The sequence below is a fragment of the Neoarius graeffei genome, chromosome 7 (genome assembly GCF_027579695.1).
Source record: "Neoarius graeffei isolate fNeoGra1 chromosome 7, fNeoGra1.pri, whole genome shotgun sequence".
In the NCBI taxonomy this organism is placed as follows: domain Eukaryota; kingdom Metazoa; phylum Chordata; class Actinopteri; order Siluriformes; family Ariidae; genus Neoarius; species Neoarius graeffei.
The window spans coordinates 84,871,586-84,899,034 of NC_083575.1; the positions used below are offsets into that span (position 1 = coordinate 84,871,586).

Genomic DNA, 27,449 nt, shown 5'->3' on the forward strand with positions numbered 1-27,449 from the left:
TGCAAGGAGAAAGTCACTGCTCTCCAAAAAGAACATTGCTGCTCGTCTGCAGTTTGCTAAAGATCACGTGGACAAGCCAGAAGGCTATTGGAAAAATGTTTTGTGGATGGATGAGACCAAAATAGAACTTTTTGGTTTAAATGAGAAGCGTTATGTTTGGAGAAAGGAAAACACTGCATTCCAGCATAAGAACCTTATCCCATCTGTGAAACTTGGTTGTGGTAGTATCATGGTTTGGGCCTGTTTTGCTGCATCTGGGCCAGGACGGCTTGCCATCATTGATGGAACAATGAATTCTGAATTATACCAGCGAATTCTAAAGGAAAATGTCAGGACATCTGTCCATGAACTGAATCTCAAGAGAAGGTGGGTCATGCAGCAAGACAACAACCCTAAGCACACAAGTCGTTCTACCAAAGAATGGTTAAAGAAGAATAATGTTAATGTTTTGGAATGGCCAAGTCAAAGTCCTGACCTTAATCCAATGGAAATGTTGTGGAAGGACCTGAAGCGAGCAGTTCATGTGAGGAAACCCACCAACATCCCAGAGTTGAAGCTGTTCTGTACGGAGGAATGGGCTAAAATTCCTCCAAGCCCAAGGTAACTGATCAACAGTTACCGGAAACATTTAGTTTCAGTTATTGCTGCACAAGGGGGTCACACCAGATACTGAAAGCAAAGGTTCACATACTTTTGCCACTCACAGATATGTAATATTGGATCATTTTCCTCAATAAATAAATGACCAAGTATAATATTTTTGTCTCATTTGTTTAACTGGGTTCTCTTTATCTACTTTTAGGCCTTGTGTGAAAATCTGATGATGTTTTAGGTCATATTTATGCAGAAATATAGAAAATTCTAAAGGGTTCACAAACTTTCAAGCACCACTGTATGCTCCCTCTCTGAAGGAGGCGGGGTATACTGGTTTACCTCTGTACATCTGTCCGTCCGTATCTCCATATTTCCGTCTGTCCGAAACACCCTTTTTCTCAGCAACCACTAATCATAGCAACTTGATATTTGGTACCGAGCTTCAGCTTGGGGTTCTATACTGTGTATACTGTTTTCAGGTCTGTCCCACATCGACTTCCTGTTTACCGACTGAATGTATTTATGAAACATATAGGGTGGATTTTCATGCTATTTCAAAAAGCAAAATGCTATTTCAGATTCCCAGTTTACCAGGATGCTATTTGAAATCCCTGGGAAGGACACCGCTCTTTACTTACTTGTTTCAGGGTTAATTATTTGTTGAAGTCCACATTCATAATAAGTGTCCTATTCCTTTGATTGCTTGTATTCTGATATAAGCAAGAGCGGGGGATACGTAAGTGAGCAGGAGCTTACAGTTGACCTTATTGTTATCTTCACTGCGGGACTTGACTTATTTACTTATTGTTTGTCTCTGGGAGAAGAGGAGGAACGCACGACTCAGTGTGTATGTAAGCAGGCGAACGATGGATGTAATTGCAGGAAGAGTGTTTGTTTATTTACAAACAGGAAGGCAAACAGTTCAAAAACGTAAAACAAAGAAAGGCAGGGTCATGAAACAGGCAATGGTAGAGCGAGGTACAAACAGAATGGTGGAGGGGAAAAAAAAAAAAAGAGTCCAAATACACAAAACAAAGTCAAAACTAGGAATCAATACACAGATATAAGGCTTGGTAATGTGAGACACTCGGTACAGCGTATATACTTTTAACAAGTCTGTGTTTCTTGAGAGTCTTTCTTATGCCGCTTTTCCACTACAAACGCGGCTGAGTTGGGCTGAGCCGTGCCGTGCTTAGTTGGGCTGAGTCGAGCTGAGCGGGGCTATTGGAGTTGCATTTCGACTACCACCGCGCTGAACCGTGCTGGCTGGAAGTGGGTGGACACATTGGGTGGAGTTAGCGAAAGTGGGTGGACGTCACGTGATGTCGTTAAGCGGCGCAAACAGTGACATCAGTGATCTTTTAAGCGGTAGTCTCACAACCCGGATAGTAAACAATAAACATGGAGGACATGGAGTCGTTAGTGTTGCTGGTCTTGGTGCTGTGGCTTGTTGTCACCGACAACGCCAACAGATACTGGCAAGAGCATATAGATGAGGCGAGGCGCATAAGGCTCCAGAAATTCTCGTAATTCGTAATTCTTCTTCTTCCGGGTTTACGGTGTTTACAGATCCCAGCGTGCTCACGGGGCGTGTGTGGGCATGTGAGGACACTCCTCCTCACCAATCAGTGCACAGGGGAGTGTCTCCCCACGCCCCCAGCCTCACTCAGCTCGGTTTGGCTCGCTTCAGCCCCACTCCAAAACCGTGCGAGTTTTGGGTGCTAAGCAGGGCTGAAGCGAGCTGAGTCGTGCTGTTTTGAGATAGTCGAAACGCGAGCCGTGTCGGGCTGAAGTGAGCTGAAGCGAGCTGAAGTGAGCTGAAAAAGGGTAGTGGAAAAGGGCCATTAGTGCATGCTGTGATTGAGGTCTAATCTGGAACAGGTGCATGGTAATCAGTCCTAACAGTGCTGTGTGCTCTGAGCTACAACACGAATGGACGTGACACAGTGAATTTTTTTTCTCCCCTTTTCCCATCCCTAAGACTCTGTCACTAAAGGCTAGGGGCACGAACTTAATTCATTATTGTGAGGTTGCAGTGTGTATTCATGAAAAATTATACTATTATCGAAACATTTTCTCTTTCTGCATTTAGTTTTCTTCCCACATTTCCATCGTTTTTTTAAACTTTTTCTCATGTTTCACTGTTGTGAGAAACACAGCAGTGTTGTGTATGAAACACATTTCATATTTGCAGGACATTATTATTATTATTATTATTACCTCATCCAGCTGACAGGTGATGAACTCATGCTGTCATGTGTTGTCCGTCTGGCGTCATCCACATTTCACGAAAATCGCTTCTTCTCCCTCAATTCTTCACCGATTTTGATTCTTTCTGGCATGAAGGTAGGGGTCCCTAGGGCGCATGCAACGTCTACACAGATTTGCTTAATTATAATTATTAATGAAGTTATGGACTAATTAATCCTTAATGAGCAGTTCAACAAAAAACGCTTCTTCTCGGTCAATTCCTCGCCGTTTTGGGTTCTTTCTGGCAAATAGGTCGGTATTCCTAGGATGTATATCGCTTCTATATATAGCTTGCAACATTTATCGTGCAAGGTGGCCCACTTTAGATCATTCCTTCTGGACTAGACGGGCCAGAGTGAGCTACGCCATCATTGACGGTCTCGTTGTTGTTGATATTATTATTATTATTATTATTATTATTATTATTAACCCATTTTACCCATATATTAATGCAAAATAATGTACATACTGTATAATTATTTTATCTATATAAATTTAAATTACAAACTGTTTCCATATAAACCGTTTCTTTACTTGCAGTCTATTTAAATTTATTTATTCATTATTTATGTAGGGTTTTTTGTTGTTGTTGTTTTTGTTTTTTTAAGATTTTTTATTTGTACTTATTAACCCGTTTTACCCCAGTAGTTGCAAAGACTGATGTAGTCTTGTTTGAAAATTGTGGTGTTGTTTTTTTCCCTCAAATTTCCTTTTCAGTTAATTTCTTTATTTGCAGGGCCTTTATTTATTATTAATTCCGTATTTTGTAAGTTTCTGTATCTTACCCATTTCTATCACTATAATAGTGAAGAATGACGTAGCCTTGTTTAAGTGTACCTTGTTTAGTCTATTATTATTATTATTATTATTATTATTAGGATTTTTTTTTCTCCGGTTTTTACCTACCAGATTTACCCAAATATTGCAGAAGAATAATGTGGTCTTGTTTAAAAGAAGATAATTATTTTTTAATTCATTTATTCATTCTTGATTTCAGCATTTATTTATTTGATTGATTGATTGATTGATTGATTGATTGATTGATTGATTGATTGATTTCCCATTAACCCATTTTATCCCTATGATGTGGAATGATGTCCTCTTGTTTGAAAAGTATTTTTGTTTTCAAATTTTCAGATGATTTATTTTAGTTTTTTGCACTCTCTGGCGCTCTCTCTCTGTCCTTATTTTCAGCCTTTAATTTATTTTTAATCTAGTCACTCATTTTGTTCTTACAGTCGTGAATAATTAAGTCGTCATCTTTAAAAAAAAAAAAAAAAAAAACTACTTTCCTATTTAACTTTTTTTTCAGATTGTACTGCATGTAACCAGAAATGGATAATAATTCGTCATATTAAACGTGTCTGACATGACAGCGTGTAAACATCTCTGCTAATGCTGATTTCCTTTCCCAGGGCTGGGGAGCTGAATACCATCGTCAGGACGTGACCAGCACCCCCTGCTGGATCGAGATCCACCTCCACGGACCGCTGCAGTGGCTGGACAAGGTTCTCACACAGATGGGGTCTCCTCACAACCCCATCTCCTCCGTGTCCTAAACACACCGCCTCCTGGTTTCCGTGGAGAGGGGAGGGAGCGGGATTAACGATGGGGTTATGGGGCGGGGCAGTTGTGTATATTATATGATTTGACTGGCAGCGGGCAAAGTCCTCAGTCAGCGAACATCTGGAAGATACTTGATAACTCTGTGTGACCAATCGTATTCGTTGATGAGGCCATCGTACTCGTTGCAAGTATCCTCCTTCGGTCTTGTGACAGCAGGCGCTTTCCGATTTCACGTTTTCTCCTTTCTTTTCTTTCTTTGTTTGCAAAATAAACACGTCAGTATTCCATTGCGGGGGGGATTTGTGTAGGTACAGCGATTATACAGTAAGTAGGGGGGACGTGTGACTCGACTGACCTGCTTAGAGATAACAATGAGTAAATAATCGTAGACATTTGTGCATCGGACATGATGAACTTTCTAGAAAGTGTCTGTGCTGTGTAGAACAGAATGTATTACAGTTTTTAATGCTCTTTTTGTTTTTGCAAGAAAATGTAGCAAAAATGAGAAAAAAAAGAAACGCTAGTGAGGGAAGAAAAGAGATGGAAGTTAATAATCGAGTGTTGTAATGGGAAAACAATACGCAGATTAATTAAACGGCATGATGTTAGTAGAGTAGGAGCACATACACAGACTCGTGCTCTACTTTTATTGCATCCGACTGATTTCACATGATTTTAAAGGTAGTGTAAAAAGTTAAAAACGTAGATGTGATGATGATGATGATGATGATGATTATTAGAGGAAATGCTGTGCAGTCTGTTTTTATTATTATTATTATTTTTTTGCCAGTATAATTTTAACAGATAAGAGTAATAAGTGTAAGAAAGGGAGAAGAGGCAAGCACTGTTTACCGAATTCCTAATGGAAGTGCGTCCCTTTATTCTCAAACATTTATAATAATGAATGAAAGACACTAAACTCTGTTATCATTTACGCAAATTAAATCATGTTAAGGCTAAGGTCACACTCCAGCTCGCGATGTGATGAGTTATCGATGAACCGAGCTTCGGGAACTATTCCCAAACCCGTCTGCGAGTATTCGGTGCTTAGTTTGCCGACAAAAACATCGCCACCAAATTTCAACGTGTGCATTGAAATTTTTCATGACGTTTTTGGCCGCTCATGAGCAGAGGTGGGCAAAGTACCCAACTTCGTTATTTATGTTACTCTGATACAAGTTTCGATTTCATAACATCGGTGAAATTTAGTTCCCGCTGAAATTTGGTCATTGTGATATATGTTTATTTCTGGAATATCTCAAAATCTCAGGCTATTCTGTCACTGGGAAGTTATTTAATTTGAGGGGATTAAAGCAAATAATTGGCATGAAATCACTTGCATCGCGCAGTCAAGCAGACAGAGGAAGTCCGTGTGTGTGCGCATGCGCAGGTTTACCTTTGAGCGTGCACTTAGGTCCATCATTCTGTCGCTAAACGAACAGCTGATCACACCGAGGTGCTCGCCGAGCGCCGATATTTATTAGTTTGGTCCTGCGTTTCCTTTCCTTCGTATAGAACATAACGTCTTTTCTTCTCGCTTTCTTTCCGTTACTGTAGTCGGTCTTTCACGTTTCGTTCGCACACTCACGTCCTCCATTTTTCTCTCCTGTTTCAAATTTGTATCCCACAATGCCTTCGAACGGGGAAAGCCCACCACATCATGCACGATGTAGTATCATGTATTGGGTCATGGTGAAGCTGGAAAAAACAGCGGAGAATTTAGGGCCATGTGGGCTTAAATTCATTAATTGTTCTATTTTTTAAAAAACCCCAAAAACTAATAAAACTGGAAGTCTGTAATTCGAATTGAGTAGCTTTCGGTCCACTAAAGTAAAATAATTGGGTGTTGGGGAAAATTCTTTTTATGTCCTACACTTGAAAAATCTGAAAGGCGGTCTAGCTTTAAGTATTAAAAGTACATTTTCTGTTCACGCATTGTTGTGTTATTGCCACAATGCTTACAAGACCTAATACCGCTGAAGCAACTGACTGGATTTACTGACTAGCTTGTAGAACCTGTAGCGCTAAGGCTCCATCGGACGTGCTAGCAAAAACTTTTCAGACTCGAAATCTTATTGGGTAGCTAACATGACTAGAAAAGAAAGATTTCTACATTGTTTATTCAACAAGATTATGCTAAAGGAGTTCAGATAAGTTGACGTTATTCATGTTAGCGTGACTCCGTGTTTACATGCTAACTAAGGGCCAATTTATGCTGACAACCCAGTCCTCGCAGATGGCGTCGCAGATGGCGTCTGCGAAGCCCCCCCCCCTCGCAGACGCTCTGCGCGCACCTCCCAAAAACTGTGACCACCGCAGACAGCCTCGCAGACAGCCTCGCAGACAAGAGGGCTCTGATTGGTCCACTCTACATCCGCTGTACACGCACTTCCGCTTCCCTACTTTCCCGGTTTGGTTTGTTTTCACGACCGGCATTTTTAAAAACACGAGCGAAGATGGAGCGGCACGAAGAGCGGTTGATCGAGGAAGTGAGGAAGTACGTACATCTATACGACTCCAGTTCTAGTCATTATAAGTAACCGGAGGATAAACACTCCACTAACCACACCCACCAACTACTCCTAGCGATTTTGCGACTTCGCGCCCCCTTGCGTTGTGGCGGTGAATAACATCGCGCGCGCCTATTACTCCCCGCTCAATGATAAATTACAACTGTCTGCGAAAAGCTATCTGCGAAAGCCTTGTCGCAAGAGCATGCAGAGGCCTTAAGAGTGTCCAAGTTAACTAGCTATGTGTAAACGTTAGCCATGGACAAGGCTACGGCAACTTGGTGGGCAAATCCATAGAAAGTCATTTGACTAACCAGACTGCATAGCTATTGTAACTAGCTCTAAAAGCACGGACGGCTTCGTTGCAAGCTTTCTCTTGGAATAAAATGTTTACACACCTCAATATGCCTCTGCAGGTCGGACGGCAAGTTTTTTGTAGGCCGTGATGTGGTTCGTTTTCGGCAAACAAAGCAAATGTTTAAAACGAAACGAATCTTTAATCCTTTCAGAAAACTGAAACATGGGTTCATGAGTGCGTTCATTCCCCAGAAGAACCGCCCCCTTCCATTCTGCCGTCAACTGATCGCGTTCAAATAACGCTGCGGAGAAATCATTGAACTTGATTTTATACAGTCTATGGATGTGACGTGACCGTAGTGATTACTGACCGGCTGTCTCAGTGTCACCTGCGAAAAAACCATCACATTTTAGAAAAAGGAAAAAAACATCCACTTTCAAAGCTGCTTCATAGTAAAGCCTAGGTCACAACCGGACGTACGATTTTTTGGCCGTGCGATTTTTGGCGTTTCCCAAATCGCTGCGGTTTTTTTGTTCGTGGAGAAAGACGCACGTTGGCCGTAAGTTTGTCTTGCAACCTGAAAAAAACGTAAGCGCCCGTAGAGTTTGTTTGACATGACAAAGAACCTCTGCGGCTCGAAAATCAGCACCCTCCGTGCGTTTCTTGCGTTTTTTGCACGTAGACCGGCCGTAGGAGCACGTACAGCCGGTTGTGACCGAGGCTTAACGAGTAACAAGGACCTTGATAGAAATGTAGTGGAGTGAAAAGTACGATATGTGCCTTTCAAATGCAGTGAAGTTAAAGTCATAAGTTTCCAAAATAAAAAAAAAATACTCTAAGTACAGATGCTCAAAAAGCGTACTTAAGTACAGTACTCAAGTAAATGTACTGTGTTACTGTTCACGAGGTCGAGACACCAAAAAACAACTCGGAGGAAGCTCGGAGAACATTTCACACGCATCGCACGATTGGTGGCGATGCGAACAATTTTTCATCGCCAAGTATTCGTAAACCCATCGCGAGCTCTAGTGTGACCAGCGCTGAAAGGACACGCAGCTCCAGCTTTCATTTTGCGTTAAGGAATTAAGTGTTTTTTTTTTTTTTTTTTCCCCTTCAACCCAGTGTTGCTCAAGATCACTCTCAGGGCCTGATGCAGTACGTCACATCGCATTTCTTAAATGTTAACATTTAACCATAATCGTGGGCTAAATACAGATCAAATTCAGTGCAAATGGAGTTCAGTAGAATACAACACAAGCTCATGAACAAAGAACGACGTGAACGATGAAGCTACTTAAATAAATAAATCCCATAAAGACTCTCTCTCGTGTCAGCGAGATTTCAGAGCATGGATGATGAAATATCTAAATAATCGCACATCACAGCGTGGTTTGTGCAGTTAAATTGATTAGTGGACGCCAGAGAGGTCTAGAAGCGAGACGTTGTGGCTTTAATAACTGTGTAAGGAACGATCGACCGTCGGAACATTATGAATTATAATGTTAATTATAATATTATTGTTAGTAATACAGTAAAAAAAAAAGAAAAGACATCTTGCATTTTAACACCAGATCTACACTAAAACATCTTGATAGAAATCTCTAGTATTTGTTCTGATATACAGTGTCTTGCAAAAGTATTCATCCCCCTTGGTGTTTGTCCTGTTTTGTCGCATTACAAGCTGGAATTAAGATGGATTTTTGGAGGGTTAGCACCATTTGATTTACACAACATGCCTACCGCTTTAAAGGTGCATTTTTTTTTTTTATTGTGACACAAACGATAATTAAGATGAAAAAACACCCAGAAATCTGGAGTGTGCATAAATATTCACCCCCTTTCGTATGAAACCCCTAAATAAGAGCTGGTCCAACCAATTCACTTCATAAGTCACATAATTAGTTGATTGAGATCCGCCTGTGTGCAATCAAAGTGTCACATGATGTCTGTATAAATCACCCTGTTCTGGAAGGACCCTGACTCTGCAGCATGACTAAGCAAGCGACACGAGAACCAAGGAGCCTCCAAACAGGTCAGAGACAAAGTTGTGGAGAAGTATAGATCAGGGTTGGGTTATAAAAAATATCCCAAACAGGACAAACACCCAGGGGGATGAATACTTTTGCAAGACACTGTACCGAGCTTTCAAGTAGCTGTTAAACCGAAACAGGAAAAAATGCACGATTCTGATTGGTTAATCCTGTACGTGTTTCTTTTCCATCATCAGTTTGCTCGCTAATAAAATGTGATTTCAATAAACAATGTTTGTTTGTTTAAATGAAACAATGAATAACAAAAACATTATTTGAAAAAAAAGACCCAAAATGACCAGACTCCTGATTTGTTTTTAATGAAAGACACATTCGTGTCTCTCTCTCTGTCTCTCTCCCTCTCTCGCTCTCTCGTGTGTCTGTCTCTCTCTGTCGTGCCTCTGTCTCTCTCTCTCTCTCATGTCTCTCTCACTCTGTCTCTCTCATGTGTGTGTCTCTCTCTCGTGTGTCTCTCTCTATCTCTCTCATGTCTCTCTCTCTCTCGTGTGTCTCTCTCTCTCATGTCTCTCTCTCGTGTGTCTCTTTTGTCTCTCTCATCTCTCTCTGTCTCTCTCGTGTGTGTGTCTCTCTCTATCGCTCTCTCTGTGTGTGTGTGTGTGTGTGTGTGTGTGTGTGTGTGTGTGTGTGTGTCTCTCTCTCTCTCTCTATCGCTCTCGTGTGTGTGTGTGTCTCTCTATCGCTCTCTCGTGTGTGTGTGTGTCTCTCTCTATCGCTCTCTCTTGTGTGTGTGTGTGTGTCTCTCTCTATCGCTCTCGTGTGTGTGTGTGTCTCTCTCTATCGCTCTCTCGTGTGTGTGTCTCTCTCTCTCTATCGCTCTCGTGTGTGTGTGTCTCTCTCTCTATCGCTCTCTCTTGTGTGTGTGTCTCTATCACTCTCTCGTGTGTCTCTATCGCTCTCTCTTGTGTCTCTCTCTCTATCGCTCTCTTGTGTGTGTCTCTCTCTCTATCGCTCTCTCTTGTGTGTGTCTCTCTATCGCTGTCTTGTGTGTGTGTGTGTGTCTCTCTCTATCGCTCTCTCGTGTGTGTGTGTGTGTGTGTGTGTCTCTATCGCTCTCTCTTGTGTGTGTGTCTCTCTCTATCGCTCTCTCTTGTGTGTGTGTCTCTCTATCGCTCTCTCTTGTGTGTGTCTCTCTCTCTATCGCTCTCTCTTGTGTGTGTGTGTGTGTGTCTCTCTTTATCGCTCTCTCGTGCGTGTGTCTCACTCTGTCTCTCGTGTGTGTGTGTGTGTGTGTGTGTCTCTCTCTCTCGCTCTCTCGTGTGTGTGTGTCTCTCTCTCTCTCTCTCTCTCGTGTCTTTGGATTACACATTTGTGAATGACAGAATCTCTTTGGATGACAGAATCAAACTTGTGTGTAATTTTAAGATGTTTTCCGGTTTTCTTGTCCGCAAAGGGTTTTAGATCATTTCTTCAAAAATGTTATTGTATTAAAACAAATATCCTGTTTCTCGCATGTTGATAGATGTGAGTTAAGTTAATGGACGTGATCCTGAAACAGGTCCTGTAACCACATCTGCGTGACAAAAAATGCCAAAGGATAATCAGTATTAAAAATGGAAAAGATTCAAAATTCCAGATTAAAGATGAAGATCGTGAGTTTGAATCCCAAAGATGCCGCAGTCATCCGTGTACAGGACCCAAGAGAGAAAAATTCACCGTGCTGTCTGGGTGGGAGGGGCATATTCTCAGTCACCTGTCAATCACATGCCAATCGTGGGCGTCTCTGAAGTGTCATGTACGTATGTGGAAGAGGGGAGATAGCGCTTTCCTGCAAATGGGGAAAATCCAGAGTAAAGTTTCTTTCTCTCTCTCTCTCTCTCTCTCTCTTCACTAAGTGATCTTTTCACTAAGATCATTGTAAAACAATACTGTTTGTTATTTCACTTTTTTATCGTAAGTAATAAAAACCCAAGTGATTTTAAAACCACGCACTGGCTGTTCAGAAGTAGTCCAGTGATGCGGGAAAACTAACTACAGATTTATAACACACGGCATGAATTTACACCTGGGTTAGAAGAAAAATACACACGCACGCACGCACACACACGCGCGCGCACACACACACAGCTGTTACTAATCACCCAAAATAAGTACATTAACCAGGATATGATGTTTCAATTCAATTCCATTTTATTTATATAGCGCTTTTAACAGCGGATATTATCACACAATACAGATAATCAGCCGCACTTCCTGTTTCTCAGCCTGCTTTTACACTTTTAACGTCGTCCTCCTTCAGATGTTTTACCACAGAAAAGCATGTTTGGAGATTCAGTTCAGCTTTCAATAGAGAACTTTAATCAGCAGCTTTGTTTTCACAGGAGAGTTCACTGAGGCGGCACGGTGGTGTAGTGGTTAGCGCTGTCGCCTCACAGCAAGAAGGTCCGGGTTTGAGCCCTGTGGCCGGCGAGGGCCTTTCTGTGCGGAGTTTGCATGTTCTCCCCGTGTCCGCGTGGGTTTCCTCCGGGTGCTCCGGTTTCCCCCACAGTCCAAAGACATGCAGGTTAGGTTAACTGGTGACTCTAAATTGACCGTAGGTGTGAGTGTGAATGGTTGTCTGTGTCTATGTGTCAGCCCTGTGATGACCTGGCGACTTGTCCAGGGTGTACCCCGCCTTTCGCCCGTAGTCAGCTGGGATAGGATCCAGCTCGCCTGCGACCCTGTAGAACAGGATAAAGCGGCTAGAGATAACGAGATGAGATGAGATGAGAGTTCACTGATTAATACTTGTGGATCTGTTTCACAATGCAGAGAAAGGGATTGTGGGTAGACATCGAGCGAGCCGTATCCTGCCACTTGGCTGTTGCACGTAGTATTATTTTAAATCCGTAGTGTTTTGTTCCTCTTATACGTTACAGGTATTTAGCAGACGCTCTTATCCAGAGTGATATACAGCACACCCAGAGCAGCAGCAGGGGTCAGGAGCCTTAGTCAAGGACACTTCAGTCATTCCTGCTGGTCCAGGGAATCGAACCGGCAACCTTTTGGTCCCAAAGCTGCTTCTCTAATCATTAGGCCATGGCGTCCCTTTACCACAGCAGGATGGATTTTTATGAAGTAAAGAGCGACACATTGTACGTCTTTTTATATTCATCTATAAAGTAGTTACGTCTCATGTCTGTGTGATAAGTTAGTTCTTGGGATCATTTACGTTTTAGCAAAAGTACACAGCTCTTCCTTCACCTGCCTCGCTTCTCTCTCTCCCCCCCTTTTCCTTCCCCCTCCCTCCCTTTCTCTTTTGCCCTCTCTCTATCTCCCTTTCTCTCCCCCTCTCTCTTTCCCCATCTCTTTCCCTCTCTCTCCTTCTCCCCCTCTTTATTCTCTCTTCCCTCTCTCTCTCTTCCCCCTTTCCCTGTCTCTTCCTCTTTCCCTCTCTCTCCTTCTCCCCCTCACTTTCAGTCTCTCTCTTTCTCCCCCTCTCTTTCATTCTCTCTCCTTCTCCCCATCTCTTTCCTTCTCTTTCTCTTTCCCCTCTCTCCTTGCTCTCTCTCTCCATCTCTCTTTCCTTCTCTTTCTCTTTCCCCCCTCACACTCTGTCTCTTTCTCTCTCTCTCCTTCTCCCCATCTCTCTTTCCTTCTCTTTCTTCCCCCTTGCTCTCCTCTCTCTCTCTCCATCTCTCTTCTTTCTCTTTCCCTCGCTCTTCCCCCTCACACTCTTTTTCTCTCTCTCTCCTTCTCCCCATCTCTCTTTCCTTCTCTTTCTTCCCCCTTGCTCTCCTCTCTCTCCATCTCTCTTCCTTCTCTTTCCCCTCTCTCTCTTCCCCCTTGCTCTCTCTCTATCTCCCTTTCCTTCTCTTCCCCCTCACACACACACTCTCTCCTCTCTCTCTCCTTCTCCCCATCTCTTTCCTTCTTTCTCTTTCCCTCTCTCTTCCCCCTCACACTGTCTGTTTCTCTCTCTCTCCTTCTCCCCATCTCTCTTTCCTTCTCTTTCTTCCCCCTTGCTCTCCTCTCTCTCTCTCCATCTCTCTTCCTTCTCTTTCTCTTTCCCCTCTCTCTTCCCCCTTGCACTCTCTTTATCTCTTTCCTTCTCTGTCTTCCCCCTCACACACACACACACTCTCTCTCTCTCTCTCTCTCTCCTTCTCCCCATCTCTTTCCTTCTTTCTCTTCCCCCTTGCTCTCCTCTCTCTCTCATCTCTCTTTCTCTTTCCCTCTCTCTTCCCCCTTGCTGTCACTCTCGCTCGCTCTTCCCCCTCACACTCTCTCTCTATCTCTCCTTCTCTTTCTCTTTCCCCTCTTTTTCTTTCCCTCTCTCTCTCCCCTTCTCCCCATCTCTCTTTCATTCTCCCCCCCTTCTCTCTCTGTTCGTGGTATTGCTTAGTGGAAGACGGTTGGATGAAAAAGGGATGTTTGGTTTCCAAGAAATCCGGCAGCGTGAGACCCGTTTCAGGATAGCATCGACACATTAGTCCTCACATTCAGCACATTTTTATATCCAGATGTTTCTGTTCTGGTGAAACCCTTTATTTCGTTCTTCCATCATTTCATTTTGTTCACAACTCTGCAAATGTCTGATGCTCACAGATACTAAAATACAGGAGTCTAAATCAGGCCCGAGACGTCCATGTGGGATTATTTCCCTCTTCCGAAACTTTGACTGCATAGAAAGGAAAAATTAACTTGCATCTTTTCGGTGACACTTTATCCTTTGAGCTCGCAACCTTCTGATCATGAGCACACTGTACACGTTAAACGCTGAGCCGCTTAACTCGTTCGGTGTGAAAATGAATCCACATTAATTCCCGCCATAAATCTGGAAATTTTAGTCCAAGCCAAAAGGAGCGTCGCATTAAAACACACTCGGACTTTAGTGATTTTTGTGATTTATTAATCCGTAAAGCAGCAGTGAGTCTTGCCTGAGCATTTTTTAAAATAATTATTATTTGAAAGTAAAATAACTGATTTTATTCGGTTGCTTTCTAAATGGCACTATTTGTGTTTATTTTGTAAAAAAAAAAAAATTATATTTGTGATTCTCTTTCATTCATTTTTTTATTAAAAGAAATCCCATTCACTGTTTAAATTTGAACCTTGTGTGTTTTTTTTTAAACTATCATCGTTCTGTCCTGTGTGCACTTTCCTAAGTGCTTTGTGTCTTTGTTTTCGTCCTTATGTTTGTGCTCTTGTTGCTGTGTATGTAGAGTTTTCCAGAAAGCAGTTTTAGCTATGAATATCAAAACTCTACTGGAAGATACAATAATAAAATTTTCAATATCACAGACTTGCGTGTCGTCTTTTAATCTGTAGAACGCCTGATGAATACAGAAGCATTGATAGTATCAGGAATAAAAATAATAAAATACAGTATTCTTTAAAAAAAAAAGTCGGTATTTATTGGATACAGTTTAAATTGATCCACTGAAGTCCCCACACCAGTGTTTCTGGAACATTGACCATTATTACACCCTATATAGTGCACTCAAAGCATCTTACAATGCATCATGAAAAGTAGTGCAGCAGCAAAGAAGAAAAAAAAGGCCACGGCAAAGAAGTTGTTTTATCATTTAATCAATGAGCTCACTATATAGTCCTCTATATAGTAATTCCCTACATAGTGAGTAGGGCATAATGAACGAGCGAGTGATTTAAGACACAGCGTTTGTAACCAATCAGCACTTATCCTGATCAAGTTCGATTACCCGTTCTATTTCTTGATAAACTTCGGAACCGATCAGAACCAGAAACGAAACTAGAAAAGCACTCAGAGAGCGCAGACCTCCGCCAAGAATCCTTTAAAAAATTCTGGGATCCAGACAGTGATCCGGATCACCGCCAAAATTTAATGGATTGTTACTTGTGCCCAGTCACACCTCTGGAAAAAATTTCAGAACAATCCGTTCATAACTTTTTCCGTAATGTTGCTAACAGACAAACCAACCAACAAACAAACCAACGCTACCGAAAACATAACCTCCTTGGCGGAGGTAAATATACAAGGTTCCATCAAACACCCAACCCTTTGGTGACTGACCCCTTGAAAATGGTTCCTCCAGGAATGATGACATTTCAGTTGTCAAGACAACGGAAAAACTAAAATACAAAAACAGAAAGATACGTCACAATGCTCTTGTGCACAAAACAAAATGCTCTTGTATTTTAGTTTTTCCATTGTCTTGACAACTGAAACGTCATCGTTCCTGGAGGAACCATTTTCAAGGGGTCAGTCATCAAAGGGTTAAAGCGTTTTTGGTTTGTCCCTCTGAGGTTATTCTCAAATTTTCTTCTGCTTGAATGCTTCTCTTTCCAAGCAGGACCTCGACAGAAACCTGATGTGGTTTTATGATGCTGTGACACACATTGATCTATACATAGTGTATAGATCACTGTTTACTTTGCTGCTGTTTGCATTTCCAGCTCTTTCACTCTGCTGCCCCTCTCAGGCGTGTGCTGGTACTGCATGATAAGAGCAGCTCTAGCCCACAGTGAGGCTGGTCCACTCACCCTGCTCTCCAACCCCATGTGTGAGGACTTTCTGGACACCGTGACGCAGTAACTGGAGCGAGGACCAACCATAAAGAGACGCTCCGTGTTGTGTCTTTACTGGTAGACGTTCTACACATCAAGCTGTGAGACAAAAATGAGCTTCCATGTTCAGTGAATTGCACTTGAGGCGCCGCGTATCCCAGTATAACCAAGTGAAGTCAATCTTTATTTATCGATCACATTTAAAACAACGAAAACTATTACCCGCACACAATTACACAGAATAATAAAATAATAACAACAACAAGGGTAGCACTTATTTTAGTGTTATAACAACTGATTCAATCTCACAAGTGTGGTTTCTGTTCTTTCAAGGTCACTAATACTCATGAAAAGATTTTGTTTCATAAGTGTAAAGACTCTAAGGTCCTGTTTACATTATTTTGAATCAGCGGATCATCAGATTAACGTTTTTAAAACGATTCGCGTACACACACAAATAGCAGGAAGTGAAGTCCGCACCGTTTTTCAGCAGTCGCGTCACATGACCAACGTGGCATGACCAACGCCAGCGAATCAGGAAGGTGGATGTCACAATGACGTTGTCCAATGACGACGTCAGCTAGAGCTCAGCACAGCGTTTCCTCGTTCCTCAATGTTTACACAGCACCGGATCAGATACGTACTGGGTTGAATACGTGGGCCCTGGCGGATTCAAATTGTTCCGCCTGTGGAGTCGTTTCCTGCGTTTTAATGTGCACGGACAGTGCATCCGCGACGAAAACGATACGGATACGGTCTAATGTAAACACCACCTAAATATCTCCCAAAAAGTTAAAAAAAAAAGACAACTTTCATTTGACCTTTCAGAAGGACTAAACAAAAGCTGTGATAATCATAAGGTCAGTTTTCTTCAAATAAACACCACTTACTTGATATCGAATCGGTAGCCTCGGCGAACCACGAGGTGAATTTCGTTTCTCTTTTTATCAGCCAATTATCTTCCAATACTACGAAGTTATAACGAGGTTTCTCTTATTACATCCGCCAAGGAGATTATGTTTTTTCGGTAGCGTTGGTTTGTTTGTTTGTTGGTTTGTCTGTTTGCAACATTACGGAAAAAGTTATGAACGGATTGCTCTGAATTTTTTTCCAGAGGTGTGACTGGGCACAAGTAACAATCCATTAAATTTTGGCGGTGATCCGGATCACCTTCTGGATCCCGGATTTTTTTAAAGGATTCTTGGCGGAGGTCTGCGCTCTCCGAGTGCTTTTCTGGTTATTTATAGATCACTGTGTGTCACAGCATCATAAAACCACATCAGGTTTCTGTCGAGGTCCTGCTTGGAAAGAGAAGCATTCAAGCAGAAGAAAATTTGAGAATAACCTCAGAGGGACAAACCAAAAACCCTTTAAGGTGTTTGATGGAACCTTGTATATTTACCTCCGCCAAGGAGGTTATGTTTTCAGTAGCGTTGGTTTGTTTGTTTGTTGGTTGGTTTGTCTGTTAGCAACATTACGGAAAAAGTAATGAACGGATTGCTCTGAAATTTTTTCCAGAGGTGTGACTGGGCACAAGTAACAATCCATTAAATGTTGGCGGTGATCCGGATCACTGTCTGGATCCCAGAATTTTTTAAAGGATTCTTGGCGGAGGTCTGCGCTCTCCGAGTGCTTTTCTAGTTTCATTTCTGTTTCTGATCGGTTCCGAAGTTTATCAAGAAATAGAACGGGTAATCGAACTTGATCAGGATAAGTGCTGATTGGTTACAAATGCTGTGTCCTAAATCACTCGCTCGTTCATTATGCCCGACTCACTATGTAGGGAATTACTATATAGAGGACTATATAGTGAGCTCATTGATTAAATGATAAAACTACTTCTTTGCAGCTGCACTACTTTTCATGATGCATTGTAAGATGCTTTGAGTGCACTATATAGGGTGTAATAATGCTCACTATACATTCAGACAGCACTACAAAATGGCGACCTTACTATATAGTCCACTATGTAGTGAGTAGGAAGTGATTTGGGACATATTTGGGACACCATTTGCACCAAAAACAATTTTGACCTTTTTGGTGACCTTGACCAGATGACCCTCAAAATGTTGGAGGTTCTATTTGAGACCAATGCCCATCTATCCTGAAAGTTTCATGAAGATTGGTCCAGCTGTTTTCCCGTAATGTTGCTAACAAAAAAAAAGAAACCTGACCAGAAACAATACCTCGCCCCCTGGTGGACTCCATCCCAAGCAAGATAATAATAATAGAGCGACGGCTACAATTATCGACACCTTAACGATCTTTTGGCCCTTGCAAAAGTAGAAAAGACTTTCAATACATAACTTGTGCATGAATAATTACTCAAACTTCCACTGGAACAAAAAAATTAGTTGATTCCCGATTACTTAGCGAATAAGATCACGTGACACCATTCCACAAAATTATAGACACCTTTGTCCACAGTTATCGACACCCAGATGATTATTTATTTTTAAAAAATAATCAGTATGTGGTATTAAGTTAACAAAACATAGTTTTTATTTAAAATTTGTTTTACATAGACTTATATTTAGTATAAAATATCTTTTATATAAATATATTGATGTCGGTGTTTACATAAATGAGGAAGTAATTCTGTTTGTCAACAAATAATGTTTAACCTGCATCAGAAAATCTTTTTGTTCCACTTTCTAAGTATTTTCGTAGATCACATTTTGTTAATCATTCGTCGTTGTTTGTATTAATTTCTAATTTTGCTGTTTACTAATAAACATCAACAGGCGATTGACATTGTAACCACGTGAAAATCCAGGTCAAAGGTCGCATGTCGTTCCTTGAACCAAAATATAAAATGTCTGCTGATGTTGTAATATGTGGTGGATATTTACAACAAACTGCAAAATATATACTTTCTGAATGGAATAGAAAAATCTGAATATTTCAAGCATGTAATTTTTTATATGCGTGGAATTTAATTCTGGTCTAATTCTGTTCATTGCAATCGGATTCCAAATACTCTATCAACATTCCATTCTGTCATGAATCAGAAAAAAAGATTATAAATTACAGCACTTATATACTAGTGCACGGCTTTTCAAAGTGTGGGGCGCGCCCCCCCTGGAGGGCGCCAGAGTTCTTCAGGGGGGGCGCAACGTGAGAGACAAAATGGATCGATTTTTAGTACCTAAAGCTACAGTGAGTGAGGAGACAAAGTCTGGGCCAAGCAAAAAAACAGAGCCTCCAGGATGTTGCGATTTGCAACTTCAGCGCAAATTCAACCAATCCCACGAATTCAGGGCGGTGCTGCAATTATATCCAATCACCGCAACTTTCCCGCAAATTTGACCAATTGTTGGCGTCGTCTTGAGGTGACATCGACAAACTACCTTCCGCCTTACTTCCAGATGTCTATGTTCAAGAGAAGCAGCATGCTTCTGTTGTGTTGCCAGATTGGAGGTTTCAAGTGCATTTTGGTGGGTTTTGAACATATTTTGGACTGGAAAACGTCAGCAGTATCTGGCAACATTGCATGATGTGCGAGTCAGTGTTTCTGTAGGCTTAAATTCTGTTACTGAAAGTGTGTTATGTTTACAGTGAAGGACTGTGTGCACTTTATTTTTTTACTTAATACAAGAAATTAATGGATGCCAACATTTTTGCCAAAATGGTATTTTATTTTCCATTGTTTAGGCAGCTTCAGCATCATACTGTGAGATTCTGTTCAAATTGTTTTTTTTTCCTTCTATGAAGCCTGAGCCATTTATTTTATTAGTTTATAATTATTGTTTAATTTAGTCTTCAGGAGAGACTACCTGCACACAGTACTAGTATTAATAGTTTTTTTTCTTACATGAAAGCTGAGGCATTTATATTATATTTTAAGGTAACTTCATGTTGTGCTGTGAGGTTCTCAGCACTTTAACTTTTGAACCAACAGGAGCATTTGGATAAGTAAAGCCTATTTTTCTGCATTTTTGTCGTCCTGGTAATCTTTTATATTAGTAAAGTTGTTTATAGGACCATTTCTCAGTGTCTTTGTTTTTTAATCAATAGTTTTTCAGTAATAACTTAATATTTAACATATCACTCAATTTTAATCACAAAAAGAAAAAATCGCAACAATTTCTCGCAACTTTCACTTCCTCCCGCAATGTAATCGCAACAAAAACCTAAACACCGCAACTTTCATCGCAATTTTTTTTGGAAACCCCCGCAACAGTAGACATTTTAGCCCGCAACAATCACAAAAAAGGCCCGCGGAATCCTGGGGGACTGGAAAAAGAAGGAGGTATGACCACAATTATTTAAAGTTTGGATTTTCATGGACTGGATCTGAAGATGCTCCACCGCTACAGTGTGTTGTCTGCCAAGAGGTGCTAGCTAACGATGCTATGAGATGTTTAAAATGTGTAAAACAAGAGGTTTTAAAAAGCACAGATGTTTAAAATGTGAAAAAGAAAAAAATAATGTGTAAAACAACCATTTTTTTTTAAATACGAATGGAACATTAAGTATAGCAACAACAAAAATTGTAGGGGGGGGGCGCTGTTGTTTATTTGCTCTCCGAGGGGGGGGCGGACTCTCCCACACTTTGAAAACCCCTGTACTAGTGCATCTCAAAAAATTAGAATACCATGAAAAAGTTCCTTTTTTTCATAATTTAATTCAAAAAGGTAAACTTTCATATATTCTATATTCATTACATGTAAAGTGAAATATTTAAAGCCTTTTTTGTTTTAATTTTGATGATTATGGCTTATAGCTCATGAAAATCAGAAATCCAGTATCTCAAATTATTAGAATATTCCCTAAGATCAATCAAAAAAAGGATTTACAATACAGAAATGTCCAACTTCTGAAAAGTATATTCATTTATACACTCAATACTTGGTTGGAGCTCCTTTACCATGAATTACTGTATCAATGCGGTGTGGCATGGAGGTGATCAGTCTGTGGCACTGCTGAGGTGTTATTGAACCCCAGGTTGCTTTGATAGTGGCCTTCAGCGTATCTGTATTTTTGGGTCGGGTGTTTCTCATCTTCCTCTTGACAATACTCCATAGATTCTCTATGGGGTTCAGGTCAGGCAAGTTGGCTGGCCAGTCAAACACAGTAATATCATGGTCAGCAAACCATTTGGTAGTAGTTTTGGCACTGTGGGTAGGTGTTAAGTCCTGCTGGAAAAGGAAATCAGCATCTCCAAAAAGCTTGTCAGCAGATGGAAGCATGAAGTGCTCTAAAATCTCCTGGTAGATGGCTGTGTTGACTTTGGACTTGATAAAATACAGTGGACCAACACTAGCAGATGGCATGGCACCCCAAATCATCACAGACTGTGGAAACTTCACACTGGGCTTCAAACACCTTGGATTCTGTGCCTCTCCACTCTTCCTCCAGACTCTAGAACCGTGATTTCCAAATTAAATGCAAAATGTACTTTCATCTGAAAAGAGGACTTTGGACCACTGAGCAACAGTCCATTTCTTTCTCTCCTTAGCCCAGATAAGACACTTCTGACATTGTCTCTGGCTCAGGAGTAGCTTGATATTAGGAATGCGAAAGTTGTATCCCCTTTCTTGAAGATGTCTGTTCGTGATGGGTCTTGATACACTGACACCAGCCTCAGTCCACTCCTTGTGAAGCTCTCCCAAGTTCTTGAATCAACTTTTCTTGACAATCCTCTCAAGACTGCGGCCATCCCTGTTGCTTGTGCACCTTTTCCAGCCACCCTTTTCAGCAATGACCTTTTGTAGCTTACCCTCCTTGTGGAGGGCATCAGTGATCATCTTCTGGACAACAGTCAAGTCAGCAGTCTTCCCCATGATTGTGGTTGTGTGTACTGAACCGAGAGATACACTGTGTTCATACTGTTTTACTCAAACTCGAAATGAAATATTCTAATATTTTGAGATGTTTTTTTATGTTTTTGTACTGTATGCCATACTGATTAAAATTAAAATAGAAAAATGCTTGAAACATTTATGTGTAATGAGTCAATAATATATAAAATTTTCACTTTCTTAAATAACTGATGGAAAATATTGAACTTTTTCACAAATTCTAATTTTTTGAGATGCACTTGTATGTATGTGTATATATATGTATGTATATATATATATATATATATATATATATATATATATATATATATATATATATATATATATACTTCAACAATGTTACACAAAGATCGATCCATAACAGTTGTAAATGTCACTTAATTCCACAGGGTGTCGATAATGTTGGACACCGGTGAAAGTGATCACTATTATCGACATCTCACGCACGTGACTTCTCAAACACGTTTAGATACAAAATGGCGGCTGTCAAATGAAAGAATAAGAAACAAGGTAGGTTTCGACGAGGAGATCATGAAATATTGGTGAATTTGATGAGTAAAAACATGTCCATGATCTTTCCACCATGCTTACCTGCGATGATAATGTCCGGGTTTTCCTCAAAGTGCTGATCGTGCTAAAAAAAATTCCATCTCAGGTAACAAACTGCGTCATCAGACGACAAGATCAAAAGGTGAGGGGGTGGGTCTTCCGGTTGATTAATTAACCAATAATAACTGTTGTAACTGAAACTCACCTTTGTAAAATTGTTTTTTATTGGTAAATCTGAAAAGGTGTCAATAAATATGGACTGTCGATAATTGTAGCCGCCGCTGTAATATTTGTTTATTTGGAATAAATAAACAGAGTACATTAGATACATCAACTCACAAATTGTAAAATATACAATGGTGAATGAGTAAAAATTGTACCACAGTATATTATACCGAAGATTACTCAAAAAAAGTCCAGTAGAGGATTTATTTCCATTGAGATCCTCTGTGTAGTGGAAATAAAATAACCAGGGTATACAAAAAATTATAAAATACAGCAAAAAAAAAAAAAAATTATAACTTCATCTCATTATCTCTAGCTGCTTTATCCTGTTCGACAGGGTCGCAGGCAAGCCAGAGCCTATCCCAGCTGACTACGGGCGAAAGGCGGGGTACACCCTGGACAAGTCGCCAGGTCATCACAGGGCTGACACATAGACACAGACAACCATTCACACTCACATTCACACCTACGCTCAATTTAGAGTCACCAGTTAGCCTAACCTGCATGTCTTTGGACTGTGGGGGAAACCGGAGCACCCGGAGGAAACCCACGCGGACACGGGGAGAACATGCAAACTCCGCACAGAAAGGCCCTCGCCAGCCACGGGGCTCGAACCCGGACCTTCTTGCTGTGAGGCAACAGCGCTAACCACTACACCACCGTGCCGCCCAATTATAACTTAATGAAACTAAACATATTATATTTAAAAAATAATAATATTAAGAAAAATGAACAAAAACGTCCTCTGATACAGATATAAAATTATCAAATAAAACTTTTTTGCATGCATATTTGAAACTGTTGAACTTCTGTACATCAGAACCTCACTTATTCCACTCAACAATGGCAGTATATAAAAAACTACATTGACCAAAACCGGTATGAACATGAGGTAAAACAAGAGAACTGCTAATAATACAGAGCTAATAACAGTAATAGCAATAATAATGTTCATAATCAGCAATGTGCAAACAAATTATGTAATTTCCAAGAATTTAAAATAAAAAAATAAACTTTCAGCACCTCTCAATTTCTGCCAAGTGTGGGACTCGAACCAGAATCCTACAGGGAACGTTTCTGTCATAGAAATACATGGAGAAATAGAATTATAACGTTTTAAAAATAATTTATAATGTACACCAACATTTAAAAACTGTTGTGATGGAGAATTAAGTTTTAAAAATCACTTTCTTCTCGTTTTCTCCCATTCCCCCCCTTTTTTCTCTTTTTTCCTCCTCCTCTGCCTCCTGTAACAGACTATCCTTCCCCAGTTTTACTGCACAAAGTTTTATCAATAGTCTCCCAGCCATATAATAATATACACCCCTTACCACACTACCATGACAAATGTACATTCACGTGAGCTACTGTGTATAGTATTATCAATAATCTCTCCAAGTTGTCAGCTTTGATTGGATCACCATCAGACCCCATACAACTTGATCAGCCAACTGAATATTTAGAGTCTACATTCCTCTATGGGCGGCACGGTGGTGTAGTGGTTAGCGCTGTCGCCTCACAGCAAGAAGGTCCTGGGTTCGAGCCCCGGGGCCGGCGAGGGCCTTTCTGTGTGGAGTTTGCATGTTCTCCCCGTGTCCGGGTGCTCCGGTTTCCCCCACAGTCCAAAGACATGCAGGTTAGGTTAACTGGTGACTCTAAATTGACCGTAGGTGTGAATGTGAGTGTGAATGGTTGTCTGTGTCTATGTGTCAGCCCTGTGATGACCTGGCGACTTGTCCAGGGTGTACCCCGCCTTTCGCCCGTAGTCAGCTGGGATAGGCTCCAGCTTGCCTGCGACCCTGTAGAAGGATAAAGCGGCTAGAGATAATGAGATGAGATGAGATGAGACATTCCTCTATACTTTAAATAATGTAGCTCCACTTAGGCACAGTGAAAAGCCTGTACAATAAAGAAAGGCTCGGTTTCTGGACTTCTGTTTTTCATGGAACGGGACATACTGTCCCGCTTGGACTTCAACAACTCCCTTAAATTTGCCCACTTTTCAATTTGTATACATATTTCAGATTCCTCTATTTTTTTTAATTCTATGTAAAAACCTACTTTTATCTTTGCCAATTATTTCTATCTTAACTGTTCAAGCACCAATCACCAAAGCAAATTCCTTATATGTGAGAATGTTCTTGGCAATAATCCTGATTCTGATTCTGAACTGGACATCAAGGAATGTGAAATATGTTTGAATTAAGCGAAACAAAGTAAACATCCATCCATCCTCCATATCACTTATCCATCAGGGTCGCAGAGGAAGCTGGAGCCAATCAGAGCTGACTTCAAGTGAGAGGCGGGGTTGACCCTGGACAAGTCACTGATCTGTCACAGAGATGACCAACTATTCACACTATTCACATTTACATCTACGGACAATTTCGAGTAGTCAGTTGACCGAATCCGCATGTCTTCAGACTGTTGGAGGAAACCAGAGAACCCTGAGGAAACCCACACAGGCCTGAAGAGAACATGCAAACTCCACACACACACCTTTTTGACCAATAGAGAACAGGTTCTTGAAACAGTTCTGTTCAGGAATCTTTGAACCTTGGTGCAAAGTGAACTGTCCTACGTTTTTACCAGTTTTGAATGGAATTGTTGTAATCAAGGATGTGTCATGAACGGAGGGTGTGGAACAGTTCACACCAGGAGTAAACAGTAGTAGCAAGATGGCAGTGCACATGGATTACCTCCAAGCTTTTGTTCTGTTGTTGCAGATATGTTTTCATTGTTTCCATTTTTTTTCTGAAAACATCCTTAACCTTTTCCGTTGCGTTTTCTATTTGCTAATGACATGCCCACTGATGTCATGGTTCACTCTGGAAAAACCAGCCATATATTGGTTCCATTTAGGAACCAGCTTTTCAGGTTCTGAACCAATTTCTTTTTGGGCCAAAATGGTTCAAAATTTAGTGTGTGAACCAGAACAGAACCTGGTCCCTGGTGGTGGAAAAGAAGAAGAAGAAAGAAAAACCTTTATTTGTCACGTGTACACTTCAAGCACAGTGAAATTCATCCTCTGCATTTAACCCATCTGAAGCAGTGAACACACGCGCACACACCCAGAGCAGTGGGCAGCCACACTAGAGCGCCCGGGAAGCAGTCAGGGGTTAGGCACCTTGCTCAAGGGCATTTCAGCCCAAGGCTGCCCCACGTCAACCTAACTGCATGTCTTTGGACTGTGGGGGAAACTGGAGCACCCGGAGGAAACCCACACAGACACGGGGAGAACATGCAAACTCCACACAGAAAGGCCCTCACCAGCCGCTGGGTTTGAACCCAGAACTTTCTTTGCTGTGAGGCAACCATGCTAACCATTACACCACTGTGCCGCCCAAAAGGGGTAACAGAAAGGCCCCAGGTGGCCATGAGGTTCAAACCCAGAACCTTTTTACTGTGAGGTGACAGAGCTAACCACTCTGAAGTAAACATATGAAAATATCAACAGATAGATAGATAGATAGATAGATAGATAGATAGATAGATAGATAGATAGATAGATAGATAGATAGATAGATAGATAGCACAACTTTATCCATCACACACTTGTGAAATTTCCTCTCTGCATTTAACCCATCTGAAGCAGTGAACACACACATGAGCAATGAGCACACACACATACCCAGAGCAGTGGGCAGCCATGCTAACAGCACCCGGGGAGCAGTTGGGAGTTAGACTAGATACTGTAGATAGATAGATAGATAGATAGATAGATAGATAGATAGATAGATAGATAGATAGATAGATAGATAGATAGATAGATAGCTTTAATCATGGCCACACTGCCTTCGCAATTAAGAAAAAATTAAATCAGTTTCCACTAACGCTGTAGAAATGAAATATAAAAATTGTTTTCTCAATAATAATAATTCTTCTTCTTCATGTGTCAGGCCTGGCACAGGCATCGACGATCATGGTCTGCCAGTCAGTTCTGTTGCCAGTAAGGTGGATAAGATCATTATTGGTCAGTGAACTGTTGGTGGCAAAGGTGTTAAGGCTATTTGTATATGTCATTCTCTGTCTTCCTCTTCCTCGCTTTCCTTCAATTTTACCACTTAACACAAGTTTTTCTAGGCCGTCTTTTCTGTTGATGTGGCCAAAGAAATCCAGTTGTCGTTTTCTGATTGTCTTAATAAGTGAACGTTTTGTTCCTGCCAGCTGTAGCACTTCTTCATTTGTCTTTCTCTTTTCCCAAGATATTCTCAGCATTCGTCTGAGGAACCACATCTCTGTTGCCTCCAACTTCTTCTTTAAGTCATTCGTAACCATATAGGAGGACTGACCATACATACGATTTTAGTGTCCTTAGTTTCGTGTCTGTTGTGATATTTCTGTTTTTGAGTATGGATCCCATTTTACCAAAGGTATCTTTCGCCATTGCTATGCGTCTTTTAATCTCAGTACTGCATTTTGCATCTGATGTTATCATGAAGCCGAGATATTTAAATTTAGTTACTTCTTTGATTTTTTTTCTCCTTTGCAGTTGATGTTGCATGTGAGCTTTTGCTCTTTCTTGGAGATCACCATGCATTCTGTTTTCTTTGCATTCAGTTCTAGCCCTTTTATCTCACTTTCTTCTGATAATAATAATAATAATAATAATAATAATAATAATAATAATAATAAATACTTATGTTCCATTAATAGTTTATAGTTTATATTATATTTTTATTTTATTTTTTTTATTGATTTCGGTTGAAGCTGAATCACTTCCTTTTAACAAAACCTGACTTTTATCATAGAAAAAGAAAACGCGACTCGAGGTCACGACCCGGAAGAGAACGTTAACCCTCTGTTGTCTCGCGTGCGAGTTCAATGATATAGTGACTGCATCTCGAACATCTCCTCAGTCCCTCCGTCTGCGCACTACACCGCGATTGAAATAACGGCGTTTCTCCCTTGATCTAGTCCACTTGGTGAGCTGCAGGACGCTGTTTGGGACGCGGCTGCTGGTTGAGCGACTCACCGGCGGAGTGAAGCGGTTTGTTGGGGTTCTGAGGTAAAAATAATAATAATAATAATGTTAGAGAGAGAGAGAGAGAGAGAGAGAGAGTGTGTGTGTGTGTGTGTGTTAGTGAGGGTCATTATTTCTGAGCAATGACTTACAGAACACTAGTAAACAATTCAT

At 41.0% G+C, this 27,449-nt stretch overlaps 2 protein-coding genes across 3 annotated transcripts in view; both read left to right on the plus strand.

Annotated features, from left to right (window-relative positions):
- The window catches only part of smad1 (SMAD family member 1), a 106,690-nt gene extending 92,202 nt beyond the window's left edge, over positions 1-14,488 (plus strand). For both annotated transcript variants that reach the window (XM_060926537.1, XM_060926536.1), the window contains exon 7: positions 4,260-14,488. In XM_060926537.1, coding sequence (XP_060782520.1) covers positions 4,260-4,403 — 144 coding nt within the window. In that variant the 3' untranslated portion in view covers positions 4,404-14,488. The remainder of the gene's footprint in view (positions 1-4,259) is intronic.
- Positions 14,489-27,248: 12,760 nt separating this feature from the next.
- mmaa (metabolism of cobalamin associated A) overlaps positions 27,249-27,449 on the plus strand; it is a 29,283-nt gene continuing 29,082 nt past the window's right edge. The window contains exon 1 of the mRNA XM_060926538.1: positions 27,249-27,320. The gene's annotated coding sequence lies outside the window, so the exon portion shown is untranslated. The remainder of the gene's footprint in view (positions 27,321-27,449) is intronic.